Raw genomic sequence first — 25,346 nt, forward strand, 5'->3', positions numbered from 1 at the left:
GCCTTGTTTCAGAAGGTAAGAAGTGATAAGCCTCAAGCACACCATTCTTAGCATCTTGCGTGCGCATTAGTCGGGGAACCCACCATGATTGTCACCGCATACTTACCCAGATGGTTCAAGGTCGCACATCGTCCTTGGAACTAGCACGAGCTAAGAGAGCTCCCCCCCACGAAGTGAAGTTCTGACCTTCCCAATCAAGAAGGTACGACTGCAGGTCAATATGGACATGCGCTCGCTTTGCTACACACCAGACAACACCACTCTGCGGGATGAAGATCAGGTACCATGTCACGCTGTCTATCATGGACATCACGAGTGAGTGAACCACGGATAAGGTGGGTGCAAGGACGACCGGAATACAAAAGGCTCGACAGTCCTCCCGTTGAAGACTTTGTTTCATCCCAGCAGATCATCAATCCTCTATTTCTCCTACCATCAGATTAACATCTCATCAAGATGTACTTCGTAGCTTCCCTCGTCCTTGCGGCCGCGGTGTCGGCATCGCCAATCGTCGAGCGTCAGGCCAAGACTGCCGTGCTGCCTTTGACCAGCATCAACAACGCCAAGTCGGCCAAGAGCGTCGTCAACGCTGGCCAGGCTCGCATCAACAAGATCAACAACGTTCAGCACGTTGGTGCTCAACCAGACGCCAGCTCTGGCTCCATCACCAACGAGGACGTCACCTACGTTGCTCCTTTCAGCATTGGTGGCAAAACCTGGCAATTGATCGTTGACACTGGATGTATCTACTCGCCGTATTCACGAGCCATCGATTGACGTGACTGACTTTTGCCCCAGCATCAAACACTTGGTGTGGCGCACAAAGTGCCTGCGAAAAGACCTCGACCGGCAAGTCCACTGGTGGCAGCGTTCAGGTCAGCTACGGCAGTGGCTCGTTCTCCGGCAACGAGTACACCGACACCGTGAGCTTCGGCGGCCTCACTGTCAGCAAGCAGTCCATTGGCGCTGCCACTTCCAGCCAGGGCTTCCAGGGAGTTGACGGCATTGCCGGCTTCGGCCCAGTCGACCTCACCCAAGGCACTGTCTCCAACGCGAACACCGTCCCAACCTTCCTGGACAACCTCTACAGCCAGGGATCCATCTCCACTGAGGTCCTCGGTGTCTACTTCAAACCCGAATCCGGCAGCGACTCCGACGACACCAACGGCGAGCTCACGCTCGGCGGCACCGACGCCTCCAAGTACTCCGGCTCGCTCACCTACTTCCCCAAGCTCACCAGCGGCTCCGCCTCCGCCTACTGGGGCCTCGCCATCGCCAGCTTCACCTACGGCTCCACCACGCTCACCTCCAACGCCCAGGGCATCATCGACACCGGCACCACCCTCATCTACATCCCCACCTCGGCCTACAACAAGTTCCTCTCCGCCACCGGCGGCTCCACCGACAGCAACTCCGGCCTCGCCTCCTTCAGCACCAAGCCCACCTCCAACTTCGGCATCAAGTTCGGCTCCACCACCTACACCCTCACCCCGGCCCAGTACCTCGTCCCCCAGGCGCAGTACAGCAACTTCGGCCTCAGCTCTGGCAAGTACTACGCCTGGATCAACGACGGCGGCTCCTCCGGCGTCAACACCATTGTCGGACAGAAGTTCCTCGAGAACTACTACTCCGTGTTTGACACCACTAACAGCCGTATTGGTTTCGCTACCCGTACTTAAGCTGGTTCTTAAGGATGGAAAGGTGTAGAGGGAAAGGAAAGGGGTTTGAGATATGATGCATGATGAAAAATCTATACCCGGTCGATATGGCTTCGACTTGAGGTGAACTTTGATAGATGATGCTGCGAAATGAGAATGATTCAACGATGTGAAGATACTCTCCTGAACCTTAAACTTGTAATGGCTTGCTGCATCGCATGCCGGTCGCCAATGCAGCCCAAAGGTACCTGCAAGATCGCGTACGCTTCGCGATCTCAACCCTCGCTATCTCCCGCGGACCAAAATCACCCTCCCCAAGTCCATCACCCTTCTCGCCGTCTTCTGCAACGCGCCATCGCCACAGGCCACTGAAGAGCGAGCCGTGGCCATGGTCGACTACGAATTCTTCCTCGATGCTTTCGGTGTACCGGCACAACTGTTTGAATTGCTAAGTCAGTCATAGAAGGACTTGATCGACTCTCGCTGGAGCCTTACTCGGCGAGTTCTGTGAAATTCTTGCCCAATCACCCCTTTCATGAGATTTCGATTCTCTAAACTGATTCGACAAGAGACGTGCTAGGTCTAATTGAACTAGGGCTGGGAAAGGCTGAGGCTTTTGCACGATCCCTCGCGGGGAGAGTGCCAAACTAAGCCATCATGGCCATTGACCAGGCTGCTCAAGCAGGGCAAGCAGTGCGCACATTGCTTTGTTGCTAACCTATCATGGCCCTAGTTTTATCACCAACGATATATATGTAGCGCAACAATCACCTACAGCGGTTTCAACATGCTGAAACCACTTGAACAATATAAAGGGCAGCAGGACGTCTCCGACTCCACGAAGACCACTCTTTCTTCCATTTGACAAAGAGAGACATTGACATCATGCGCCTCTGGTTAAACGGATTACAACTGGCATCTTTTGCCGCACTCTCAGCATGTGCTGAAGCGATCAATGTGCAGGATGCCACAGCGTTCGCACTTACGTACGGCTACCCGCTCGTGGTATTCGAAGGCCACGTTCAAGATTTCAACACCACCGGTCCAAATAAATTCAAGCACGTCCAGATTACGTGCACCCCTACTCTCTGCCCAAATACGATCCGACCAGATATAGACACTCTCTACTCACAAATGGTCTGGGACTTGAGCAGCAACGACGTTGCCGTTGGCCTACCGAGGGGAATTCCGCAAGATCAATTTGTCCTGTTCTCATTTTTCGACCCCTATGGAGACAACTTCGCAAACTTCGGAAGCGAACATATCCGCACGCCTGGCGAGTATTTTCTTCGACGCAGTGTTCGTGGACCCTTTGATGTGACCAAGTGTGTGGCACAGAAACAATACCAAGCCTGCATCAACGCACCGTCGACGTATGGATATCTCATTGCTCGCTGGCTGGTCAGCGACACAAATATCGAACAAATCCGCGAATGGTAGGAGCAAACCACGGCGCGGAACATCACTCACTCACGAAATGCACCTAATTTGTACTCCTTGCCGGAACTTGACAGTGCCGAGAACGTGGCGTTGGATGTCCTAAATCTCTTGGCCAAGTTCGCCCAATTTACTACGCCCACGAACACCTCCGACACGATGCGTGTTGATCAGACTCTGGATGCTGCTGGAACTAGGAGGGGCCAGTTCGTTCAGCGACCGGGAGTTGATATACACAAGGCCAACGAAGCGGCACAGGCGGCAGCAGCAGCAGCAGCAGCAGCAGGATCATCACCCGCCTCGAACGAGAAATTGTCGAACGGTTGAAGCGCTGTGAATCCTGCTCTCGAAGGCCGCTTTCAATCCAACTACGCTCTCCGTGAGAGCATTGCTGTAAGTGGTGACTATCTCGCACTAACCGCCCCGAACCGTCTATATGCCAGCTGGTCCAACGCCAGCTCGACTTCAGGAGGAGCCCAGCCAGCAGGGAACTTACAACTTGGGCCAGATGAGTCCATTATCTACAGCTTTTGTTCCAAACCGCACTTGGAAGCCACGGGTTTCTGGAGCTTGACCGCGTACGCGAACAACACCCTTATACCAAACTCCGAGCACGTCTACCATATCAGCAGCGTGGTCAGTAAAATTACGTACGATTAAGGCAATACCATCTACGGCCCAGATTCAACGGGAGAAGATCTTCCGTTCCGCATCCTAGTTCAACCAGACAACAAGCCTCCGCCTCGCAACTGGACGGCCAACTGGCTTCCAGGACCTGCGGGAGGAGGCAACATTTCAGTTGCGTTTCGTTTGTATGATCCGGGTCAGGCTATTTTTGCAGGAGAGTGGAAGTTCCTTCCTGTGACGAAACAGGGTGTCATTACCTAACGAGCAGCGTGACAGCATATGGTTTTATTGCTTCGTCGAAGGTAGATAGAATCTACACCACATCGATAATGCGCATCGGCACGCATCTGATGCTATAATATCCGTAGTAAAGGGTCGGCAACTACTGTCATTACTATTCACGTGCGTCATTACTTGACTTGAGAACATATGTGCATCTTACTCCATAATCACTACCCTTCTCCGCGCCAAAGTCAATTCAAGATACAAGTCCTCGGAGTCGAGGCATGTGCCCCGATGAAGCAGCATCTAGACTAGAGCCCCGGACAAGCGAAGTATTTGCAAGATCTCTCTCGACAACTACAACCAGAGCTGAGAATCCGTGAAAAGTCGCCCTGCCAACACGTCGTAGACTTATCCGATCGTAGCCTGACACTGCCTGCGCTTCTTAGCCGTCTAGACCTGACTGAGTGATGATGGTCGTTAGTAGATTTGGTACAAAGAAGGCTCGAGAACGTCCATGCATACACAAGCTGAAGTTAGACACTATGAAAATGTACAGTTGTAAGCCTTCGTCAATGGTACACAATTCGTCATACGAGCTGTACTAAGGTTTCTTTGAACACACAATCTAGACACAACCACGTTGCTGGTGAATGTCATCTGCGATCTTCTCTGCAAGCATGTAAACTGTAGCTTGAGGATGGCCAGGTGGTAGAAATGGAAAAGCGCTACTATCCACAACTCGAAGGTTCTGCAGACCGTAGACCCGGGCTTGACTATCAACGACGGCCATGGAATCGTCGACTGTGCCCATTTTGCATGTACCAGCAGCGTGATATAGCAGAGTAAAGGTGTTCTTGATCTGTTCCAGAATGTCGGCGTCGGAGCTGACGTTCGTGCCTGGAAAGTACTCTTGTCCGATCGTGATGTTGTTTTGGATCATTGGCTCTGCTGTGAAAGCAGCTCGAGCTCGCTTGTACGCTGCGATACCAACCTCTTGATCTGTCGGATGGGTGAACCAATTCGGATTAATCAGTGGCGGGCTGGCGGGATCGGATGAGTTGATCGAGACGTTACCACGAGATAAAGGTGCGACGAGGCCCATGGCCAGCGTAGCATAGTTCTTGCCCAGCGCTTGGTCTTTTGGACCCCCGGTAACAAAGTTTTGGGAATCGCCAAAGTACGCCCCCACGCTGATATACTCGAGCTCTGGCCAGTCGTCAGGAAAGGTGGCGAGGTCAGCAATGGCTTGCTGGGAGACGTTCTGGCGCAGAAAGGTGGGGACCTTCTCCCATGCGAGGAAGTCGGCGCCAGGGCTGGATAGGATGCCGGTTCCGTTTGCAGTATACTGTTCGTTCGCCTTGAAGATGTAGCCTGGCCGAGCAACGATGCTTGCGGTGTCCACGTTGACTTGATAGGATGGTCCGAAGAGGATGTGGTCCCACATGTTCTGGCCAACCCTTGGCAGATCTACAACGCAATCGATTCCCAGAGATTCAAGATCGTGGCATGGACCAACGCCGGAGCGCATGAGCAATTGCGGTGATTGGAATACACCCGCGCTGAGGATAACCTCTTCAGCGGCGGTGAGTGTGTACTCGCCGCCTTGGCTGCTGACGACCACTCCCTGTGCCTTCGTCCCATTGAACACGATGCGGTGGGCAAGAGTGTTTGGATAGACGTAGAAGTTTTGTTGGCGACGCTCCAAAGCTGGACGCAGGAAAGCGGTGTAGGATGTAGTGCGCTCAGATGTAGCAGGGTCGAGTGTGTCCAAACAGTACGCACTGCCGATAAGTTCACCTGATGTCAAGCCGTTGATGGGGTGCACACCAATGATGTCTAAAGCTTTCTGAAACCATGAGCTGATGGCTTGAGCATAGTTGGGGAAGCCAATCTGAAGAGGGCCTCCCTGCCCAAGGCTGGACTCGTCGTACTGCGGAGTAGAGTTGGCAGCACGATAGCCTGGGCTCTGATTCGGTGGCGTAAAGTGCAACGATTTCTTGAAGTAGGGTAGAATGTTGTCAAATGTGTAGCTCTGATCTAGAAATTGAGTGAGCACGTCGAACATGTAGAGTCTTCGGCATGGCTCACCGTCGACTTGATCTGCCCACATTTGGTAGGAAGCTCTTGTGCCGCGTTGGTAGCCTAAGAAGTTCCTAGCTGAGCAGCCACCAAAAGTCTTGTCTCGAGCATAATGAATCACTTGTCCGTTCGCTCCTGCTTGTGGAGTTGTCACAAAGCCCCAGTCCACCAGATGGTTGTAGTCTTGCGGGCTTTTCCCAGCGAAATAGATGTCGTCTCCTGGAATTTGGCTGAGGTTTCCGTTGGTGATTTCGTAAAAGCTTCCAGCCTCGACAACGGCAATCGTCTTGGATGGATCTTCGGCTAGCCTGCCTGCTATCGCGAGGCCTGCGGTACCACCTCCAACGATAACATAATCATATGTTGCGTTCAGGTCAGGTACACCGAAGTTGCTTCCAAGTAGAGCTCGATGTGGCTGATAGTGGTCCGGCGCTGATTTTGCGAGACATACCACGTGAGCCAAAAGAGAGAGCAAAGAGAGCCGAGCGAAAGACTGATGTTTTTGGTGTAGAAGTAGGGCACGTCACCTACTTTTGTCAAGAATCTGGCAAACCTACGGACGATGTTAAGGAAAAGTGCCATGACCAGTTTGCCCTGCAGCCTCGAATTGCGTGTGGCCCAATGAAATGAGGCTCTAGGCTAGCCACGCGTTTTACATGCTGCTTTTGAAGCCAAGCGTTGCTTTTAGAGAGTACAGCTTGCAACGACTCCTCAGCTACCTATACAGCTGAACGGTCGAGCTGAATAAGTGATTGAGAGGCTGTAAAGGGCGCCACCGGACTCACTGTGCCTCAATTCACTCAAACTCCGGACTTCCGGAGCCGGAGCATCGAAAGCCGATTTCGGCCCGCGGTTCTTAAGATCCAGCCGGTTGAAGATGTCACGCACTACGGTGTACCTGCTACGGGTCGCCCTGGTTTCTTTGCATCCTATACTACGACTTCCTCGCAGACATTGTGTGAGTGGGCATGCAAGCTTCTATGGATTACTATATCAGGAGGTGAACATACAAGGCGAAGCTGTGGACGGCCGCATGTAGGGATGGATAGTGGCTCCGTCTCGAAACGGCTAGTAGAGAGGGCTACACAACGTGTCATTTAGGGCAAGCTCTGCGAATTCTAGAGTGCAGCGGCTCACCGAGTTGAGATGTGGTAATGGTAGATGTGGTATGTCTATCGTCGCCTCATTCCCGCACCCCCTGCACTATTCCGAGCAAAGCCCACTTTAGAGGTAGGAGTGTGGCCTCAAAGTCAGTTCGTTCTGATTAGAATCTTTCACGCTGGCTCCTAATAAATTTACAGTTTCCTGCCTCTTAAACACCGCCCGTGGACTCGGACCCAGCTCTCTGCCTTATGCGTTTCAACCATTGATATTGGAGTGCTTTGTGTGCCAAGGCATCAAAAACTGTACTGCAAAACATACCAGGCTACGAACAGACGCCTCAGGCCCGAACTATCCAGTGCGTGCTGCAACACCTAGCACGTCATGTTTCAGTTCGTCAATTCTACTGCTGGAGAGCTGCGTCATGATGCCGACGCTAAACGCATCGTCCGCTCCCACGCCATGAAGGATTTTCGAGCACGGCAACGACGAGCTCGCAGCTCGCTCGAGGGAACAGCACCGGACACGACTTCAAAGCCAAGCCGATTGACTCTTGCACTGCGTGGCCGCGAGGGCAAAGGGCATCTAGTGGATCTAGATCCGGATGACTTTAAAGAAAGCCAACCAACAGACACCACTCCCGTTGATAGCCTGTCGACACTCAAACCGTCGACATGGAGTGCTACGACTGCGGGAATCTTGCAGTCCCCACAACAACTACAACAAATGGTCGGTCTCTGCCACGAATGTGCGTTGGTAATTATGAAGGTTTCCAACACCACCGACTTCAGCCTGACATGTGACAGGGTTCCGATGGCTCAGGCCAGACACGCAGTCTGATCCCAACGGCAACTCCACTGGCATGAATGCAGACTTCACATGCTGCCCGACACTTCTATGCTCCATATATATTGCTGCCATCGCTGGTCTGGATGCCGCGGACCATCGCCTGCCAAGTGGTCTCGAAGTATGTATAGATACCAGCAGGAGATGGCAATGGCTGACAGACTCTGTCGTCATAGGTCTTGTTCAAGAACAGAGTAATTCGCGAAATCCAAACCAAGATACAGTCATGCTCACCAGCGATCATGGATCAGACTATGTCGGCGTTGTTATTTCTTATTGCGCACGATGTAAGTGCATCGTGCATCTTCCGCGCTTCATCATAGTCTGACACGCTGATGGATCACAGTTCTACAGGGTCGATTCGAGCGCTGTCACTCATCTCAGAGGTCTTCGCAGTATCCTATGCTTGAATGTCGAGCGCAATCCCGGCATGAAATGGGGCGCAGGACTGGTCATTGAGTCCATGGACCTTTTCATCGCTTTGTGGCTCGACTCAGATCCCCTGATCGTTGTTGATGAGGAACAGCATAAGCAGAACTGCAGATACTCTGCGGAAGACGCAATTTTCTCTAGCCAGGAAGATCGCCGAGCACATGAAGCTGGAGATGCATTCGAGGAAATAGCCCGCTTTCTTGTCTACGAGCAGATTGCGTCTGTCGAAAAAGTGTTGACCAACAACGCGGCTGTACGGGAGAGAAAGGAAGGCGTAATCAAAATACTGACATCTTTCAACAGTTGTGTAGATTCACACGGGAAAGGATGTCGCGATCTATACCACTACTTGTCGGACAAATTGTTTGAGCAACTTGCTGAGTTCTCTGAGAACTTTTGCGAGAGCATGGAAGACCATGAAGTTGAGAATCATCACTTGGCTCGCGTCGGGCACCAAACTCTGGCCATTCTATACAACGTCATGGTCAACCAACACCCCTTTTCACACATAACAAACCAAGGATACGTAAATGGTATCGCCAAAGCCATCTCAGCTCTCGACCAAGACTGGAGGCCCTATCCATATCTTCGATTCTTTGGACTGCTGACGGGCGCCTGCGCCGCCAAAGAGCAGCGCACCAAGGCGTTCTTCCACACACGCCTTGCCAGATCTCTCAGAGCGCTGGAGTACTCCGCCTGGCCCGATGTCAAACGATTCATTATTCATTTCCGCCACTTCAAGCGCAGTATCACGCCGCCGCTCGCGAGGCCTGGACGACGACAGAGGAGTTCGTTACTTGTATCAAACTTGGGGGCTAGCCGGGGTGCTGAAGTCACTCGGCGAGCAAGATCGCCAGGCATGGACGAACTTGTCCAGAACGGACCCCTGATGTGGAACAGTCAGACCCCTGACCAACAGTCCCAGGAGATCCATTACGACAGCGCCATCTTCCAGGAAGCGATACTGCGCGGTCTGTACTGGAAGACAGAAGCTCAGCCTAGAGCCGTCATGTAGGTGCTACTACTTATGTTAGCATGTTGTTCACCACTGACGCTCACATAGCTAGCTGTACTCACGAGAAACTTGCGTGAGTCGAAGGCGCAGCCCCCATTCCGTGTGCTTCCGAGAACTGGATAAAGCCCGATGCTTGTCAGTACAAGCTCCCACACCAGCTGAACATCATCGAAACATATTCAAGCCTCAATCCCGTGCGTCAGGAGTACTATTCGGCCAGCGTTTTGGGAGCGAGCTATCCACCCACGAACAGCTCGACGCCACGTACTTTGTAGCCCTGTGGCTATTGGAACCACAAGTGCATCCTCCAGTGCGGGAGCCAAGAGCACGGTTAGCACCAGGGACGTCAACAACTAGGCCGGAGGAAACTTGGCGCCATGCATGTGGCTCGGCAACTGTATGCTCTGTCCTACCTTCCGTCACAACTGAAAGCCAAAGGCATCAGTCGAAGTATGCTCCTCGATCATAAAGAAGCAGTTCAAGGGCTCCAGGTCAGCGGCATACGTGGAGGTGACGACTTGCTCCTTGACAGTCAGCCTTGTATGTTCTTTCAAACTCCTCAAGACAGCGCTGGTTTGACAGATGAAGGAGGGAATGCAGTCCAAGACCGGAGTTTAATCATCGTCCTGTAGCAGTTTCGGCGTTAGAACCAAACCCGAATTAGCCACCGCTCATAGCCTGGTACTGCTTCGCGAGGTAACGACATGAACCTCTGTGGTCGGCACTGACTCGGATCGTCAAAAACCTCTCGAGCAAGGTCTTAGCAGGGGACCAATTGCTCGTGTAGCTCTGCCAGACATAAACACCCGCATGAAGGATGAAGCCTACATCGTGGCGGAAAGGTCCATGAGTGCGGCTTATTCACGGGGCGGAGGTCGAACAGCCTCACTGATGTGCCACATCCCGTGAGCCATGAGGTCTTGCAGACCGATCGACAAGAGCAATATCCAATCCCTGCCCTCGCTAACAGTACATCTCAAGATACCTGCTGGGGGACAAAGCGCCCTAAAGTCGGTTTTTGTGGGATTCAGGGACCATTTTCCTCGACCATTCTACCAAACGATCATTCTATCAAAGCACCTTAGACAGTAGATCGTCAGGTCAATAGTACTTGTGCTTGTCACTACCTCAAACTCGAAGAGATTTGAAGATCCAGTATTTGCCCCAGAAAACTTTGGAAGCAAACAATAAATGTCTTCACAATATAGCAGCTGCTGTGCAAATCCTCAGGTTCCCTATTTGCGAGCAAAGTGAGACTTTTCCTGCTTGCCTCCCCTGGAATGACATTCTTCGTCAGATTCGACGTCGATCCTCGTGGGAAGTGGCAAAGTAGACAGCTAAGCACAGCGCTGTCGAGTTTGGGCAATCCGCAACCCTCGCGAGGTCACCCGGTGCCGTCACCGTCCGAACACAAGTATAATACATTAACACAGTAAGATGTCGCTTTGCTTGTCCTCGCTTCATTCCCTGGCCATGTATACGAATTAACAGCGAAGAGCATGCCTTACAACGAAGCTGCCAGGTCATTATTTGATGCCGTTCCTACGACTTTGAACTTCAACGATCCAAAGGCGTATACTAAAGGAAAGAAGGTCATTCATGTTGGTACCGCTCGCGATAAGCTGATGAAACATAAGGTGCACGAGACTGTCGTGACCGATGTCCGGTCCTGCGAAGGAACCCACTTCACCCTCGACAGGAATGGTTTCCAGCACATGAACGAGCCAACGTCGCTGAATCATGACGACTTCTCTGACTCAGAGGTCGTGAAAAAGCGTTACTGGCCTGAAGTGATGGAGATATTGAAAAAGGCTACGGGCGCTAGCCATGCCGTATACGAATCCCATCTCATACGGAGGTCGAGATGGGAGGACGTTCAGGAGGAAGCCCAGCAACTGATGCAGGGAGAGGGTGGCGGCGGGATGTGTCAGAAAATGGACCCTCTCAGAGCGACATATGTCAGTTAAAACAGCAATGAAGCCACCAGGATCGATCTTGGCTGATATTTTATCCCTTACCAGGTCCATCAGAGCTACTTAGGAGCAGAGCAGACATTGCGTCTGCGGTTTGGCGATGAGAAAGCCGAGAGACTTATGGAAAAGCGATGGGGTGAGCCGCCTCTTGCCTGGAATGTTAATTCCAGTACATGCACCAGGCTTCTCGCGCTCACTAGAGATCACAGCTTTGATCAATGTATGGCGACCGCTTCGTGCCATTCGAAGAGACAACCTTGCCCTTTGCGACTGGCGCTCTTTGTCCGAAACCAAAGACCTCGCGGCCGTTGACCTTGTCCTTCCAACCCCGACTCAACAGAAACATTTCGGTCGCCCGGATATGGCTGATAAGCAGGCGACTTTCACCCCGGCCATGCCGCCTGTGCTTGCCACAATCTGGCTGACTTGACTCGACCTATACGTATTGTGCCCAGCCTCCTCGCACAGACCGACATTGGTCAGGGTACGCATGACTCGACTGATCAAAAGCGCATCGTATCCAGTCTGTTTTGCCATATCCTCTGCGGAAATACACTTCGTCCCCTGTTCTTTGACGAGCGGTAGTAGCTTCATCTCCTGAGCCATAGATATGCAGACACTCTTCAACGGCTGATGGTTCATGAGGGTCAGTAAGGTTTCGACTGCGTGATGGAAAAATCATGGAATGAAATGCATACCTGTAGCAGTTGGCTGAGCCAATACTCTGGTGCACCCATTCCTGCTATCTGTACGGCTTGCGTCACTCGGCGGACTTGCTCGCCTGCAGACTCTTCGCCTCGGATACGTGCCTCGACAGCCTCAGATACTCCCGCCACCAGGCCTCGAAGGCTTTCGGCATCTGTGGGGCTCAGTGCACCTGCCATCGTTTGATCACGACGAAATTTGCAATGAAGAATGAAAATTTAACGAGTCAAGCGAAGTGCTGTCGCGGACAAAGGACTGCAAGCAGGTATGACAGGTCTCGTGAGAATATATAGACGAAGTAGAGTGTTGGCACAGGTATCCCACTTCTAGCGGCAAGAAGCTCCAGCCTTGCAACCTGTGGAGTGGTCAGCCTGGTAGCGTCAGCGGTCAGACAGCCCCACAGCCAAAGTGCAACTCACTAACGACCAGCGAAAAACAATCTATGGCATCGTAGATCCTCAAAACCTCTACAATCAACCTGCAACTCGTGAGTATCGACATGTCATGCTGACTGGAAATCACATGGGAAGGCTTGTAGACTTCTTCACCTGGCCATTTCGATGCTGGGCCTGCAGTGAGGCGGAAAGGGAAGCCAGTTGAGCAACACATTCCATCCCAGACAATGCTGCCGGAATCTCGGAAAACTACGCCCTGTGTTGAGAATACTTTTAGAGATAATTGTACTGAGTGCTCAATGGAAACGATCGATCGCCAGTAGGTAGTATATGGCCGCAGAAGTGGAAAGCATAGAGCTTATTGTCTTCCTGATCAGTGTCTTGGTGTTGCTTCGATTGTGGCACATACGCAAGCCCGCATTTTAGGAGATGCACGCACATGGTTGTGGAATCATATGCACTATCGATCATGGCTAGTCGTGTCCTTGAAAATGTCGAGTGTGGTCTAGGGGTCGGGATGTGGTGAGCTCAGGAAGCCGGCACATTCGAGCGCAGCCTCTCACAGGTAGCCAGTAAGGTGGAGGTGTTGGAAGGACTCGAGCCGGCGGGGCAGGTACTGGTGTGGCGGGAGGACGGCGGAGGGAAGGCATCGTTAGGGCCCTTTGCTGCTTCAGATTGTTTCCAGCATTTCTGCAGGGCCACGGGTAGATGTCGTAACAGAACGTCGAGCTTTGCATCGGACCGAGCGAACTGTCTCCGCGTAGGAAAACTATGTGCAGATGAGTGTGGAAGCTTGCAGCCATTCGTGAAGAGACAAAGTGCTGAAGGCGAACTCGAAACTCCTGTCTTCATATTCGAGCTGTTGTGGCATGTTGCCGACGAAGGAAAAGTCACTGGTTCATGACGTCGAATTTGTGTGGCATGAGAAGTTGTTGGGAATGGCAGCTAGGGACGCTTGTGGGTTTAAAGGGTTTCGCATGTGAATGCCAAGCCTCGCTCTCGGAAAGTTTCCGCTGGATGATGATGCTCTTTCCCTTGCTGGCAGCGGCAGCCACCGTGGGCAACTTTTGGCCAGTCCATCATGGCAATCAGCACCAAGCACCAGATCTTAAATTCGACCGGATCATGTCGATCGTCATGGAAAAAGTGCATCTCATCGCCGAGTCGCTGGAGCCAACCCTGTCAGATCTAGAGCCGTTCGCATCCTCACCTCTCAGCGTACGGGCAGGAAATCGAAGGCAGCAATCTCCGACAGCCCGACATTGCAGCGCCTGTTTTTCTTGAAATTGAACCCATCATTGAGCACGCATATACACAACTGGAGTCTGGCAGAGTGTCGACGATAACACTGGTATAACGGAATGTAGCTGAGCTGTCACAGCATTGTCGTTTCGGCTGGATTCCCTTGCCTCCAGGGGCAAGCGATCCGAAGACAGGAATTTCGAGGTCTTCGCAGAGCCAATGCTCTAAAGACTGGTGGAATCATTGGTTCGCCGTTGTGTTCGAGTGGTGGCCGCTGGGTCATCGTCGGGGGGAGGCGATGCTGGTCGGGATACGGTGTATGCCGAGGCGCAAATGATCCGGGGAGACGCAGCTGGAGGTCATGGGACTTAACAGGCCAAAGATGGGAATCAAGCTCGAGGTCGAGGTCGAGGAGAAACGGACAGGCTTGCCGGCCAGTCGGCGCTGGGAGAAGTTGGATTCAAACCAGCAGCTTAAGGTCTTTCGAAGTCGGCTGCATAAAGCTGCTGCTCGAACTGACGAGGAGGATTGAACGGCATCCAAGCACATTCGGCCGAATGCATGGCGTCGAATGGATTGCAGACGATCAAATGATATTGACGGTTGATGCTGTAGGGTGAGACAGCCTGTGGGTGGTGCCCCTGTCGAAGTTCACGATGGAATGCACGCTTTTCTGCAAATGAAAGTGGCTAAGTAATTCTTCAACGAAGTTCACCCCCTATGCGACACCCGATGCGTGGCCATCTTTCTGAGCGTTTTCGTGCTATCGCAGTCAATCCAGGGACTGGCGAGGTGCGAGGAAAATGTCTTTCGTGGCCGCTTGGAAGCTCGTCTTATTAGTAGGCCCAGATGATGTCAAATCGACAAGCAATCCAGAAAGCCTATCGTCGTTTGGCTTTTGCCTCCTTGGGAAAAGATCATCGTCGCTGGATCTGACCTCACGTTGTGGGAAAACGATGTGAAGGATAACGGGGACATGTCTGGCACAAAATGCAACAATTGCTGAACCTACTTGTTGGTATCCAGTAATCAACCCCATAAATCCATACTCGGCTGCCACGCAACGCCACGCCACCGACTCCGGGTCCCATGCATCTCGCTCTGTTGTGTGCGTTCCCTCGTAACAATCCTCCAGCTCGCCCTCATACCAACCCATCGTACAGTGACAACGCCGACACGATGGTCTCGTCGCGCTTGCTGCCCTCCTGCAATGCGACATCAGTATGCACCCCCAAGCGGATATTGTACCGGCCTCTCTCACCTTGAATTCCGCCATGTCCAAGCTCCCGTTCTCATCTTTGTCCATCATGCGGAAGATCTTCTTGACTCTCTTCTCTGGGGTATCCTCATCCTCAGGCAGCTTGACCATGCTTCCCACCATCTTGTATATCGCCTCCACGATGGACAGCATCTCATCGTAGCTGATCTTGCCGTCGCCATCGATATCGTAGAGTTGGAAGGCCCAGTCCAGCTTGTCCTCCATCTTGCCTCTGCTCGTGACAGACAATGCGCATATGAACTCTTTGAAATCTATGCTCCCGCTCTTGTCGGCGTCGAAGACGTTGAAGACGTAGTCGGCGAAGGATGACGGATCGCCGAAGGGGAAGAACTGTTTGTAGATCTTTTGGAACTCGGATTTGGTGAGCATGCCGCTGGGGCAGTCCTTCAGGAAGCCTGTCCTCTCGTATCAGTATGTTCTTGCTGTTGCGACAACCCTGTGCTGACTGCCTTACCCTTATACCATTGCTGCAGCTCTTTCTTGTCGAAATGTGTGGCCTTTTGCAGATCGGCGAGCTCTTGCTGCGACAGCTTGCTCTGGCTGTGGTTGTAATGCACCGTTAGCTGAAGGTCCGTCAATTCCAAATGCGACAATCCGGTGCATTTCCCCATCTTCTCCTCGAAGTCCTTGATGCCGAGTTTGAGGGCGAACTCCTGCTTTTGCTTGAACTGGGGGTATGTCTCGGAAACGTAGCGAGGGATGTGGTATGGGCGTGGGCGAGCATGGTGGCCCAGGTCTGCAATGCTGGTGCGGCGGTCGGGAGGAGGGGTGGGGTCTTCGCAGTCAGGTTCGACGTCGTGGACCTTCTTCTCGTCCGGGGGCGTGTCGGTCATGGTGCAGGAAAGGTTGGGGGGTGGTGAGGGCGGCGAGTGTGCGACTCAGAGGGCGGTCGGGGAGGCGTGGCACACGGATTTCGTCACAGCCAGCGCATGCAAGACCGGGGGTGCAGTATAGTGTAGTTCCAGTTTGCCTGCCCCAAGACAGACCCACGCCCGCGCTCGTTCCCGGGGAGGAGGGGGTGGTGAACAAAGAGAAGGCGCGGCGCAGCGCACACGTACCTTTTGCCCATGGCGGGCCACTTGCGGCGGTCGTCGACGGCGGAGCGGAGGGGGAGAGGCGGAGAGAGGAAGTTGGCGGGCGATTCTGAGGTGGTGTTGGCGGTTCGAGGTGGGACGTTGTAGGCGCGGAGACGTTCGGTCGGCTCGGATCAAGTGAGTGCGGTGGTGGTGGATGTCGTCGACGGTAGATGGGGTGGTGGTGGTATGGGCAGTTAATGGAGTTTCACGGAGGAACAATCAAATGATTAGTTGGGCAGGCGACCATCTGCCAACACCTGATTAATGGCGGCTGGCTGTCTCGTCACACTGCCATCGTCAAGCGCCCCGCGATTGCACAGCCACAGCCACCTCATGGTCGCCTCAGGCTCCAATCGGGACGCTCTCGCCCGCTTCCGACCGACAACATCACCTCTCTCCTTCCCCATCAATACCTCCCATCAATTTCCATCAAAGCAGTAGCAAACAAGTGTTCGGATGGTGGAAGAGGAGGCAGGAGCAGAGTAAAGAGAAAAGGCAGCTGCAGCCCGTACAGTCATCGACTCATCCATCCCGACCGGCGAACCGCATTTCCTCCTCGCACGTGAAAAGCTTACCCCTCGATTGGGAAGGTGCGGTCAGGCGCATATCACCACCGCCTCCCCGTCAGCCTCTCTGTTCAAATCATGTCCGACTCGTATTTCACACCCTCCTCCGGCGCCAATGGCAGCACTTCATCAATCCTCTCGCCGGCCACGCCCACTGCCGGCGCCGCAGCAAGGTCCAATGCCCTCCAAAACAGGATCACTGGCGTCCTGTCCGCTTCATATGCCGACTTGGAGATCCGAGATGCTTTGTCGATGCTGGATGAGAGAGGCCTACAGAACTCTGCCGAGACAAGGCGTAACCTGCGCCTCGATGTTCAGGAAGAGCTCATTCAATGCAACGGCGAGATCGTCCAGGACTTTGGCCAAGTCGCCGTTCAATTGAAGCGTATCGGAGCTGCCATTGCCAATCTCAACTCCAGTTGCCTTGAAATGCGGAAGCACATTGCGGCCTCGACACGCGAGACTGGACCTATGCTGGAAGAAGCCAAGACCATCCTCGCCGACAAGCGCCAAGTCGAAACCAAACAGCAGCTGCTCGATGCCTTCAAGACGCACTTTGTCATATCCGATGCCGATCTCTCTACCTTGACCTCAACAGCGGAGCCCGTCAACGATGACTTCTTCCGCATCTTGACGAGGGTGAAGAAGATCCACCAAGACTGCCAGATTTTGCTAGGAACGGAGAATCAACGTCTTGGCCTGGAGATCCTCGAACAGAGCTCTCGCCAACTCAATGCCGCATTCCAGAAGCTTTACAGATGGGTGCAACGAGAGTTCAAGTCTCTCGATTTGGAGAATCCACAGATCTCCGCCGCAATTCGCAGAGCATTGCGTGTCCTGGCCGAGAGACCCACTCTATTCCAAAACTGTCTGGACTTCTTTGCTGAGGCCCGAGAGCACATACTGTCCAACAACTTCTACGCCGCATTGACGGGCGCTCCATTGGATCCTGACCATCCCGTCATGGGCAAAGCAATCGAGCTATCAGCACACGATCCACTGCGATACATCAGCGACATGCTGGCCTGGGCTCACTCAGCCACTGTCTCCGAGAGGGAACCACTTGAGGTGCTCTTCATCTCAGAGGGCGACGAGATTGCCAAGGGTATTGCAGCTGGCATCGAGAGTGAGCCGTGGTCTCGTACCGATGATGAGGGCGAATCACAACCGTTCGATGGGCGCAAGGCACTGAACGAACTCATCGACAGAGACCTGGCTGGCGTCTTCAGGCAATTGAAACAGCGCACCGAACAAGTCATCCAGAGCCACGAAGACGCCACTCTCGCCTACAAGATCGGCAACTTGGTCAACTTCTACATCAGCCTCTTCTCAAATCTACTTGGCGATGCCTCGTCTCTGCTGGAGACCCTTCGTCCGCTGGCTGACACTGCCATGCGAGCGTTCAGGTCCACGATGCGTGATCATGTCGCAAGTCTCCACACAGATCTCTCAATCGCGACAGACGATCTGGCTCCCCCAGACTTCCTCATTAACGCCCTCGAGACATTGCAGGTGCTCATGAAGAGCTACGACACTTCCATTGTGAACATGAACAGAGCACAGCGGATTGAAGGCTTTCAGCCCATCCTGCAGGAAGCCTTGGATCCATTCCTGGCTGGCTGTGAGAACATCACCAAGCGGCTGAGGTCGCCGAATAGCCACATTTTCGCTCTCAACTGTCTCTTCGCAACGAAAGAGACCCTCAGCATGTACTCTTTCGCTGACCGTTCAGATGAACTTCAGCCACGGATTGATGGACACGAAGTCGAATTAATTGAGGCCGTACACACATGGTTCCTGCACGAGTCCGGCATGAAGCCTTTGGTAGAAACCATCACAACAGCCGACTCCCTCTCCTCGTCGTACAAAGATCCCAGCCAGCTCATCTCCATTGCGCAACAACTCGATCAGTTCCTTCCCACTGCAACGGAAGACGCTCGAGCATTCCTGTCCCAACTTGAGAATAAGGTCCTGGGACGACGGGTAATTGAGCAGGCTGCAGAACGCTTCTGCGAAGACTTTGAGGAGTTGGAGACCTTAATCATTCAGGCCGACGAGGTGAGGCAGCAGCAGGTCAATGGCGATGTCGACGAGGAGGTGTGGTTGAGAGAGTGTTTCCCGCGGACTGGCGATGAGATTCGAGTCTTGCTGAGCTGAAAACGTCATTCAACGCATGTTTGTCAAATCTGAGCACAAGATGGGCTTTAACCTGTTCCTGTCGAGGTCCACATGACCAATGCAACAGTCAAGTTTGTAACATTCTCGCTGGTCTGAATCTAGACAACTTCTCACCGGCCCATATGCTGCAATGCCGCCACCAAAGTACCACTCCTTGCTACTGTTTGGACATTGGCCGTGAACATCGCATCTCAACCAACTTCCGCGGACCGTACATCGCCCCTTCCAACCGTCCTGGTGTGCAAATGCTCCGTTGACATCGATGCCTTATCTGCACCGCGGAAGCAGCCTTTGCAACGGTCTCGATTGCCACAGCGAGTCTGTGAGCTTAGCCTGAGCTGCAATCGCTCACGATGCCGATCGATGATAGCCCGAGCACTTAGCATCCCTTGGGAAGGATTCACTATCGCGATTCTGGCGGTCATGGTCGACTCAAAACTACCGCGAACATTGTTCCGGCTCAGCCGACGCTTCGTGCGAACTCTAAACTTCACTCACCTTCCAAGGTTCAAGTTCAGCAAGGCTTGGCATTTCCTCCGCGATCCTGCCGATAGTACTCAGGCTGGCTCCGCGATATCGCCGCCGTGAACTTTCCAACGTCAGTATTTCCCCATACGACAAGTCACCAACGTCAGTGTAGCGTAGCGGCGAGATGTCGAATGTATATGGAGCACCGTGGAAGGCAGTGGGAGATTGTTCCCAGCCCTTCCCATACGCCATCCTGAGCAACCATGCAGTCGCTTTTGCAGTATCGACGACTTGGGCGTGAAGCCCAACAACAACTTCAGAATGTCGGCGAGAGAGGAAAGAGTTTCGCCAATAGAAGGTCACCGCCCAGTGATAGCGCGCAGTCCATCCCCGACGAGGGCGAAAAGGTCGACGCTGACGGTGTTGAGAAAGACTCTGGTGCCGCGCTGTCGCCGTCTTCGCTCTCACCCGCTCCATCACCGCCCCAAGACAACGACGTCGAGAAAACCAATGGAGCGTCGCCTCTCGATCTGATGGCACTCTCCGACAAGGAGAACCCGAAGAAGTGGTCATACACATACAAATGGACAGTAACCGGCATCGTCGGCAGTGCGGGCTTTGTTGTCGCTTGGGCGTCGGCTGTGGACTCTGAAGTCGCACCTCAGATCGTCGAGCAGTTTGGGGTCGGCCAAGAGGTGTCGTTGTTGGGAACGACGCTGTTCATGGTTACGTTTGGTCTTGGAAGCTTGATCAGCGCTCCCTTCTCTGAAGTGGTTGGAAGGAATCCCGTCTACATCATTAGTAAGTGTTGCCATACTGCCTTTGAAATCAAAATTGGGCTGACGTGCAACATCCAGGTCTCATTATTTTCGGTCTCTTTACCATGGGAGCTGGACTGGCAACAGACATCGAGTCGTATCTTGTGTGCCGCTCCTTCGCCGGACTCTTTGGCTGCCCGCCGTTGACTAACTTCGGCGGCACGACTGCTGATCTGTGGACTCCAACAGAGAGGACGTACGTCTTTCCAGTACTGGCTTGTTTGAGCTTTCTGGGCCCTTTCTTAGCACCCATGGTTGCGGATTTTGTCGGGCCAAGCCCACTGGTCAGTTGGCAATGGACAGGTACGCCATATATCACGGCTCTGAATGAATCCTGCTAATGAGAATTAATAGAATGGCTTACCCTGATCTTCACCGGAGCGCTCGTCGCCGGCATCCTCTTCTTCGCTCCTGAAACCTATGCTCCCGTAATCCAGAGTTGGAAAGCCAGCCAGCTTCGAAAAATCAGCGGCGACGACCAATACATGACCGACAAGGAAAGGCACAGCCCGCCGTTCGGTACTCGCCTTCTCCGCAGCATCTACATTCCGATCAAGTTCCTCTTTACGGAGCCCATCACAGATCTCTTTGCACTGTACCTCATCATCCTGTACATCATACTCTTTGGCTTCCTTCCCGGATTCCAGTTCATCTTCGGCGAGGAAGGGATTTACGGCTTCGGCCAAAACCACACCGGCTTATGCTTCATACCGATGAACGTCGGCTTCCTCCTCGCTTTAATTCCTATATTTCCCATCTACCGCCGCTTCAAGAGAAAGATGCAACAGGAAGAAGAGCGAGGCAAGGACAAGGTTGTGCCGGAGGAGAGGCTGTTGCACGCCATGATCGCCGGGCCATGTCTCCCCATCAGCCTCTTCTGGCTGGGCTGGACATCTTGGCTGAGTGTTAGCTTCTGGTCTCCACTTATCGCTTCCGTCCGATTTGGCTTCTCCGTCATGGGCATCTTCATCTCGTGCTACCAGTACATCATCGATACGTACGAGACCATGGCGGCCAGTGCTCTGGTCGGCATGACATTGCTGAGATACTGTGCGGTAAGTGTCTGGTTGACACATTCGTCTGCACAATCCAACTGACTATCTCGTAGAGCGGGCCGATGGTTATCGTCTCGCTGCCCATGTACACCAATCTCGGTGTTCACTGGACCCTGACTTTACTCGGTTGTTTGAGCGCAGTGATGGCGCCAGTGCCTTTCTTCTTTTATTTCGGTGTGGGTGCTTGGGCGAGGAAGAAGAGCAAGAATGCAACAAGTTTTGAATGAGCTCGGGGCGTGTGATTGAATGGCAAAGGTGGCGTGACAAGCAATGGGTGATGGGTGATGGATCTCTGTTCGGCGGTGATGAGGAAGAGGTCAGAACTACCAATCACTTCTTGAGTGAGGTGCTGACAGCTGCTACAGTAATAATATCATATCTGACGCCGCAAGAGATTCGTAGCTACCATTAGCACTCAATCTCAATTCCAAGCCTACGATTGCTTCGGCTCGTGCGAAAGTCCCCGACTTAGCCGACATACAACGCCCTCTACGCACTTGGCTACCATGAATAGGAAAAGCTCGAACATAGCATCTTAAAGTCTTGTCTTAATGACGGCTATGGCCGGTATGTCCGTTCTCTCCGTTGTGGCTGTTTGCCCATACGTCCATGGTGTGATGAGGATAAAATGAGGCCACGAGCAGTAACTATGATAGCAGGGACACAGAAACTGTTTAACCCGAACGATCACCATGACCTCCAGCCTTCCCGCTGAGCACAAGGCCCTCTTTGTAGAGAGCATCGATCAACCAATCGTCGTCAAGACGTTACCAACGCCACAGCCATTCCATGGCAGCGCCATTGTCAAGGTTCTCGCGGCAGACATCATCTCCTACCACCGCGAGATCTACAACGGCCAACGAAACTACGCCTTCCCGAAACCACTTATCCCAGGATCAAGCTGCGTAGGAAAAATCGCCGCCGTAGGCCCCGATTCCACAGCACTCTCACCTGGCCAGCTCGTGGTTGTGGACTGTGTCACTCGGAGCCGCGACAATCCCGCAGATCTTTTCCTCTCCGCCATCAATGACGGACTGAGCGACGGAAGTAAGAAATTGATGAGTGAGGTTTGGCGAGATGGTGCTTTCGCCGAGTATCAGAGAGTTCCGCTGGAGAATTGCATCTCATTGAACGAGGAGAGGCTTTGCAGGGAGCTGGGATACTCTTACGCCCAGCTCATGTACATCTCGCACATGCTAGTGGCGTACGGTGGCCTGCGCGATGTTGGGCTCGAGCCAGGCCAGACTGTGGTGATTTGCCCTGCGACTGGTGGCTTTGGCGGAGCTGGCGTCCATGTCGCCGCTGCAATGGGTGCCAGAGTTGTTGCGATGGGACGGAATGAAGTGGAGTTGAAAAGAATCAAGGAAACGATCGAGAGCACCATGCCTTATAGCGCTGGCATTGAGACAATCAAGATCACTGGCGATGAAGCAGCAGACACAGCTTCCCTCCAACAACTCGGCGGCACCATCGATGCCATCCTCGATCTGAAACCGGTCGATGCAGCCCAATCTACTCACACAAAAAGCGCAGTCGCTGCACTCAAGTACGCAGGTCGAGTCAGCTTGATGGGTCTCGCAGACGTTACCTCTTCGCCCAAGATCAGGTGGCAGATTATCGGCAAGGACATCATGTTGAAAGGCAAGCTCATGTACTCGAGGGACGACATGATCCAGTTTGTGAGAATGATGGAGCGGGGCCTGTTCCCGAAAGGTGAAGCTTTGGCTGAGGTGAAGTCTTTTGGGTTGGAGGAGCACGCAGCTGCATTGGACGAGGCTGCCGCGTGGACTGGGCTGGGGAAGGCGGTCGTTTTCGAGCCGTGATTATAACGAAGAAGAACCGCAGAACTTCATAAGTATTTCTGTGTGCCATTCGTCGAGAAACCACGTTAATATATCTTGGCAGGGGATGCGCTTTTGTTGTTGTCATGAGCCGAATTTGAGTAGGGGATCTACGTGGTAACTTTCGGTAGACAAATCTTGCCACATGCAAGCTATTATTCGAAGCCACGTCGTTGGCTGGAGTAATGATATTTGCTTCGACCAAGCCCACACCATCCCGACAATCATTTGGCTCTCCGCAAGCTTGTGATTCTCCTCCTTCTTGACCCTCGGACCTTAAATGTCACCGCAGTTGTATCACTGCCACCGCCGCTTCACCGCGCAGCAATGCCTTCGCCTACCCTCGCCGCCCTGCTGGCCTGCTGCGTGTTGCTAGTCCCCACGATAGCCTCGCCTTTCCCAACGCGGTCGGTCGAATGTCTCGACGTCGGCACAAATGCCACAGCAACCTGGACGAATTCAGAGGGAAAGAAGTGCACATGGACAGGAGTCGTTGGGAGTAACTTCGGCGCAAAGGATGGAAAATATGGAAAACATGGAGAGTGAGCGAGATTTCACTATACACACATCTTTCGGGGGACAGTACTGACTGGAACTACAGTTATGGTTGCATAGGCCGCTGTGGAATAGGATGCAACGGCATATCTGTGGGCAGCGTGTACACACAGCAGTGCTTCTCGCACGACATCTGCTCGTGGTTCGGCGGTGTTGGAAAAGACCCGAAGTGAGCGATATCTACTGCAAAGTGAGGAGAGTATGAGTGCTGATTTCTCTCGACAGCGATCCCAACTGCGGTGCCAGCTACAAGGCCGCTGTTGACGACTTTCTCGTGGGTGCCATGCAAGGTTGTAGGCATGCGAACCCATCTCTTCCCGTGGAAGCACCGACTGTGCGTCCCGTCTGCATCTAGCCGGCAAGTCTGCCAGTTCTTATTGCAAGCGCTTGAGACGAACGAATAGGCCGCTTTCAAACCTCGTCGTCGTTCCGTATTCGAGCTTCACTTCATCGTACTGACCATCTTCGCCAGTTCCAGCGAAGTCGATGTCAAAACTCTGGACGAGGCCCGCGATGATGAACGCCATCTCCGCTCTCGCAAACCGTTCCCCAATACATGATCTTGGGCCTTGGCTGAATGACAAGAACGCCTGTCTGTCCTTCATTCCGCCATTTGGATCTGCGACCCACCGATCAGGATCAAACGTCGACGGATCCGTGCTCCAAAGTTCAGGTGATCGGTTCATGGTACCAATCGAGATGATGAATTTCGAGCCTTTGGGGAGCTCATGGCCGCAGAGATTGACCGGATGGACCGCTTGCCGGTGCAAATGGTGGATCGGGGGATGCAGACGTATAATTTCATTGCATACTGCCGCAAGATACGGCATGTTATCGACACACGCAAGAGCGTCGGCGTCTGGTTCTGAAGTTTCGACTGGTTCAGGTACATGCGTTTTCACTTCTTGCCTCAGTCGCTCCTGGACGTTTTTGTTTACGCTCAACTCGTATATGGCCCAGTTCAACGACTGAGCAATCGTGTCGTGCCCAGCACCTAGGAACGTCAAGCATTGATTGACCAACATGTCCGTGTCGAACTCGTTGCCATCTCGTCTGACTACATCCATGATGTCGTTGCGACTTTGACCGCCGAGCGATGACTTTTCGTCGAGATCAGCGACCTTCTCCCGGATACGACTTCCTACCGCTCGGACTGCACCTCGGAGTTCTTGGTTGCGTTTGAGCGGCAGGGTATCAAGTATCCACTCGGGGAAGATCAAAGCCAGCAGTCGGTATACCTGTGCGTGCTTGCTGGGAAGGAATCCTTTCATGTACTCTGTATAGAACGGAGTTTTCGGATTCGAAAGGCTTCCAATGTCCATGCCAAACCCGCCGGCTGCTACGATGTCTAGAGTCACTCGGTTGTTGTAATCAAGGACATCGACGGTGTTTTTGTCCTCGGCAGCATCCTGCAGTTTGCGGGCCAACTCCTTGGTCTTTCTCCAGAACAACGGATACAGCTCTTTGACAGATGGAAGCTTGAAAGCCGGCTGTAGAATCTTTCTTTGCACCTGAAGCACGTCAGGAACTTGGAGCGATGCGCCTGTCCATGAATAGTAGCATACGTACCCGATGCTGATCTCCTTCAGCAACTACCAAGCCTTCTCCCAACACGGACTTCAGCAGTTTGGAAACCGCTGGTGACTTGACGTAGCTGTAGGCGTATGTCATGGATCGCTCGTGGATCTGTGACAAGGATCCTTTTCTGGCCGAGGATTCCATAGTACTCCAGCAGCCCATCATGTGGGATCTCTCGAGCCCACGCCTCTAATTGT

The 25,346-nt window shown here is 53.1% G+C and overlaps 12 protein-coding genes across 12 annotated transcripts; 8 read left to right on the plus strand and 4 right to left on the minus strand.

Annotated features, from left to right (window-relative positions):
- Window positions 1-456: 456 nt before the first annotated feature.
- Window positions 457-1,679, plus strand: M409DRAFT_49132 (uncharacterized protein; the record flags this gene model as incomplete). The annotated part of the gene is made up of 2 exons (XM_033811155.1): window positions 457-742; window positions 799-1,679. The coding sequence occupies 2 exons, from the start codon at window positions 457-459 to the stop codon at window positions 1,677-1,679; spliced, it is 1,167 nt and encodes a 388-aa protein (XP_033675163.1).
- Window positions 1,680-2,543: 864 nt separating this feature from the next.
- Window positions 2,544-3,422, plus strand: M409DRAFT_49133 (uncharacterized protein; the record flags this gene model as incomplete). Its single annotated transcript, XM_033811156.1, has 2 exons — window positions 2,544-3,094; window positions 3,173-3,422. The coding sequence occupies 2 exons, from the start codon at window positions 2,544-2,546 to the stop codon at window positions 3,420-3,422; spliced, it is 801 nt and encodes a 266-aa protein (XP_033675164.1).
- Window positions 3,423-4,572: 1,150 nt separating this feature from the next.
- Window positions 4,573-6,417, minus strand: M409DRAFT_35334 (GMC oxidoreductase; the record flags this gene model as incomplete). Its single annotated transcript, XM_033810377.1, has 2 exons — window positions 4,573-5,984; window positions 6,036-6,417. Coding segments are annotated over 2 exons (1,794 nt in total), but the record flags the coding sequence as incomplete, so codon positions are not given.
- Window positions 6,418-6,903: 486 nt separating this feature from the next.
- On the plus strand, window positions 6,904-9,420 carry M409DRAFT_49135 (uncharacterized protein; the record flags this gene model as incomplete). Its single annotated transcript, XM_033811157.1, has 7 exons — window positions 6,904-6,984; window positions 7,188-7,275; window positions 7,328-7,485; window positions 7,521-7,875; window positions 7,934-8,094; window positions 8,150-8,260; window positions 8,320-9,420. The coding sequence occupies 7 exons, from the start codon at window positions 6,904-6,906 to the stop codon at window positions 9,418-9,420; spliced, it is 2,055 nt and encodes a 684-aa protein (XP_033675166.1).
- A 1,499-nt stretch (window positions 9,421-10,919) lies between these two features.
- On the plus strand, window positions 10,920-11,387 carry M409DRAFT_16542 (uncharacterized protein; the record flags this gene model as incomplete). The annotated part of the gene is made up of 1 exon (XM_033803662.1): window positions 10,920-11,387. One exon carries the CDS (start codon window positions 10,920-10,922, stop codon window positions 11,385-11,387), a length of 468 nt encoding a protein of 155 aa, XP_033675167.1.
- A 339-nt stretch (window positions 11,388-11,726) lies between these two features.
- M409DRAFT_16543 (uncharacterized protein) lies at window positions 11,727-12,277 on the minus strand (the record flags this gene model as incomplete). Its single annotated transcript, XM_033803663.1, has 2 exons — window positions 11,727-12,023; window positions 12,092-12,277. The coding sequence occupies 2 exons, from the start codon at window positions 12,275-12,277 to the stop codon at window positions 11,727-11,729; spliced, it is 483 nt and encodes a 160-aa protein (XP_033675168.1).
- A 2,600-nt stretch (window positions 12,278-14,877) lies between these two features.
- M409DRAFT_35307 (uncharacterized protein) lies at window positions 14,878-15,625 on the minus strand (the record flags this gene model as incomplete). Its single annotated transcript, XM_033810371.1, has 3 exons — window positions 14,878-14,940; window positions 14,997-15,409; window positions 15,469-15,625. The coding sequence occupies 3 exons, from the start codon at window positions 15,623-15,625 to the stop codon at window positions 14,878-14,880; spliced, it is 633 nt and encodes a 210-aa protein (XP_033675169.1).
- A 1,109-nt stretch (window positions 15,626-16,734) lies between these two features.
- On the plus strand, window positions 16,735-18,813 carry M409DRAFT_49139 (uncharacterized protein; the record flags this gene model as incomplete). Its single annotated transcript, XM_033811158.1, has 1 exon — window positions 16,735-18,813. One exon carries the CDS (start codon window positions 16,735-16,737, stop codon window positions 18,811-18,813), a length of 2,079 nt encoding a protein of 692 aa, XP_033675170.1.
- A 1,022-nt stretch (window positions 18,814-19,835) lies between these two features.
- Window positions 19,836-21,402, plus strand: M409DRAFT_35102 (uncharacterized protein; the record flags this gene model as incomplete). The annotated part of the gene is made up of 4 exons (XM_033810345.1): window positions 19,836-20,103; window positions 20,160-20,423; window positions 20,475-21,175; window positions 21,229-21,402. 4 exons carry the CDS (start codon window positions 19,836-19,838, stop codon window positions 21,400-21,402), a joined length of 1,407 nt encoding a protein of 468 aa, XP_033675171.1.
- A 465-nt stretch (window positions 21,403-21,867) lies between these two features.
- On the plus strand, window positions 21,868-22,998 carry M409DRAFT_49141 (uncharacterized protein; the record flags this gene model as incomplete). The annotated part of the gene is made up of 1 exon (XM_033811159.1): window positions 21,868-22,998. The coding sequence occupies one exon, from the start codon at window positions 21,868-21,870 to the stop codon at window positions 22,996-22,998; it is 1,131 nt and encodes a 376-aa protein (XP_033675172.1).
- A 345-nt stretch (window positions 22,999-23,343) lies between these two features.
- M409DRAFT_62361 (uncharacterized protein) lies at window positions 23,344-23,926 on the plus strand (the record flags this gene model as incomplete). The annotated part of the gene is made up of 3 exons (XM_033815135.1): window positions 23,344-23,558; window positions 23,618-23,740; window positions 23,797-23,926. 3 exons carry the CDS (start codon window positions 23,344-23,346, stop codon window positions 23,924-23,926), a joined length of 468 nt encoding a protein of 155 aa, XP_033675173.1.
- Window positions 23,927-23,945: 19 nt separating this feature from the next.
- On the minus strand, window positions 23,946-25,242 carry M409DRAFT_16548 (uncharacterized protein; the record flags this gene model as incomplete). Its single annotated transcript, XM_033803664.1, has 2 exons — window positions 23,946-25,082; window positions 25,141-25,242. The coding sequence occupies 2 exons, from the start codon at window positions 25,240-25,242 to the stop codon at window positions 23,946-23,948; spliced, it is 1,239 nt and encodes a 412-aa protein (XP_033675174.1).
- Window positions 25,243-25,346: the final 104 nt, after the last annotated feature.

The sequence above is a fragment of the Zasmidium cellare genome (assembly GCF_010093935.1).
Source record: "Zasmidium cellare ATCC 36951 unplaced genomic scaffold M409scaffold_1, whole genome shotgun sequence".
Lineage (NCBI taxonomy): Eukaryota > Fungi > Ascomycota > Dothideomycetes > Mycosphaerellales > Mycosphaerellaceae > Zasmidium > Zasmidium cellare.